The sequence below is a fragment of the Sipha flava genome, unplaced genomic scaffold (genome assembly GCF_003268045.1).
Source record: "Sipha flava isolate LNK unplaced genomic scaffold, YSA_version1 132_pilon_pilon, whole genome shotgun sequence".
NCBI classification, from domain to species: Eukaryota; Metazoa; Arthropoda; class Insecta; order Hemiptera; family Aphididae; genus Sipha; species Sipha flava.
Window position 1 is genome coordinate 1,633,847 of NW_020271758.1, and position 1,814 is coordinate 1,635,660.

Consider the following 1,814-nt stretch of genomic DNA (forward strand, 5'->3'; position numbering starts at 1 on the left):
AATAATAATAATAATAATAATAATAATAATAATAATAATAATAATAACAATAACAATAATAATAATAATAATAATAAGAATAACATTTTATCATAAAATTACAATAATAAAAATAAATAAATTTAAATTTAAAATAATAGAAAAGTTTTTTAATAATTTATAATTTATGTAATAACCACAAATTAATAATTTAAAACGCGGTATTAAAGAGAAATAACTAAAAAAAATTGTTTTAATATTTTTCACTATATATCAAATATTTAATGCAAATATATTGTTATAATTTTTGTAAAAAAAATAAACAGTGTTTTAAATAAAGAATAAGAAATGTTATTTAAAATTAAATGTTTTCTTTTAACTAGGTCCTGCGCATTCTGCTCCGTCAGAATTAAGCGACAACAGTAGCACACATGGTTTTGCGGATTTCCCGCCAAGTCCAGATTCATGGCTGGGAGAAACACCACACAGATATTAAAAATATATTATTATTAATTAAAATAACGTATTAACGAAGTACAAATCAAAAATGTTCTTTTTAACTACCAATGGCTAACGAACAAACTGACTGGGTGAGAGCATTGTAATCTTTTCAATAATTGTTATCTATTTTTTGTGGTACCTAATTTATACACTTGGTTAATATTTTTTCGTATAACTTTCTACATAAAATTGATTATGTTTTTATGTATTTTGTTTCAGGAAAACCAAGTCTTTAAAATGTTTAATAAATATTTTATTTCCTGTATTTGTGTGAAATGTGTATCATTAGTTCGCGCAACCGTTTTTATGGTATTTCATTAGGTCTTTTGCCAAGAATCGTGTTTAGATGTAGATATTTTTTTCTTTTTGATCTCGAATTTATATTCCTTTAATATGTTATCTTTAAACAAATCAAAATAATTTTTCATAGGCTACGAAATTTATTGTTCTAATTTAAAATTCGTTGCCTCGACAGAAATTATAATATACATGTACATATATAATATTAAGGCTATATTGTATCATTGTATGTTAAGTATTACCCTTTGGAAGACTAAGTTATGTAATTAATTTAATTTTACCTTAAGATATTCAACGTGTATGAAATGTAAAATAAGCTTTAATAAATGTATCGTTAATAAAGAATTGTTTGAGATGCCTTAATATTTATAAGCTTATCATATTTAATTTAAATACCTATTACTTAAGTCTGTACATTTCATCAACAAAATAGACGGATTGCCTGATGATCACTATCAACTGTGTACCAGTAATCATTGTTCAGTTTATAATTAGGTAACAAAATAAGTTTTATTTTTACCGTTTGTTTTATTGTTGTGATGTAATTTTTAATAAATATTACACATGTATAAGGTTGCCAGTTTAATACAGTAATGTCTTTTTTATTAAACACGTTGGATATTTATCCCGTTTTGAGTTTTAAAGTATATATATATATATATATATCAGGCTTTATTGTAAGGTTCAGTAGGATACTAATTGTGTATCAGGAATAATAAAATGTGTTGCAGAATTAACGAACATGTGCACTTTATTATTATAAAAGACGATTTGACCGTTCATGAAATATCAATAAAAATAAATAAATTATAAACATGACGAAATGTTTGAATATTAGGTTAGTGAAAGTGATGTTGGCTACTTCCACGTCTTTGAAATCATTATCTGCTTCATCAGAATCAATAAAATGAGCGTGGAGAGTGTAGGGCGAAGCCTCTTTGTAACATATATTTTATTTGTGCAGTCGGAAAAAATCCTTACAATAAAGCTTGATATATATATATATATATATATATATATATATATATATATAT

General features: G+C 23.7%; 1 protein-coding gene across 4 annotated transcripts in view; it reads left to right on the forward strand.

Moving 5' to 3' along the window:
* The window catches only part of LOC112679216 (LIM/homeobox protein Lhx3), a 43,641-nt gene that overhangs the window by 40,907 nt on the left and 920 nt on the right, over nt 1–1,814 (forward strand). For 3 of the 4 annotated variants that reach the window (XM_025548930.1, XM_025548932.1, XM_025548933.1), the window contains exons 7-8: nt 363–569; nt 700–1,366. In XM_025548930.1, coding sequence (XP_025404715.1) covers nt 363–475 — 113 coding nt within the window. In that variant the 3' untranslated portion in view covers nt 476–569; nt 700–1,366. Of the gene's footprint in view, nt 1–362; nt 570–699; nt 1,367–1,814 lie in introns of those variants that run through there. The other variant, XM_025548931.1, reaches the window with a different exon arrangement.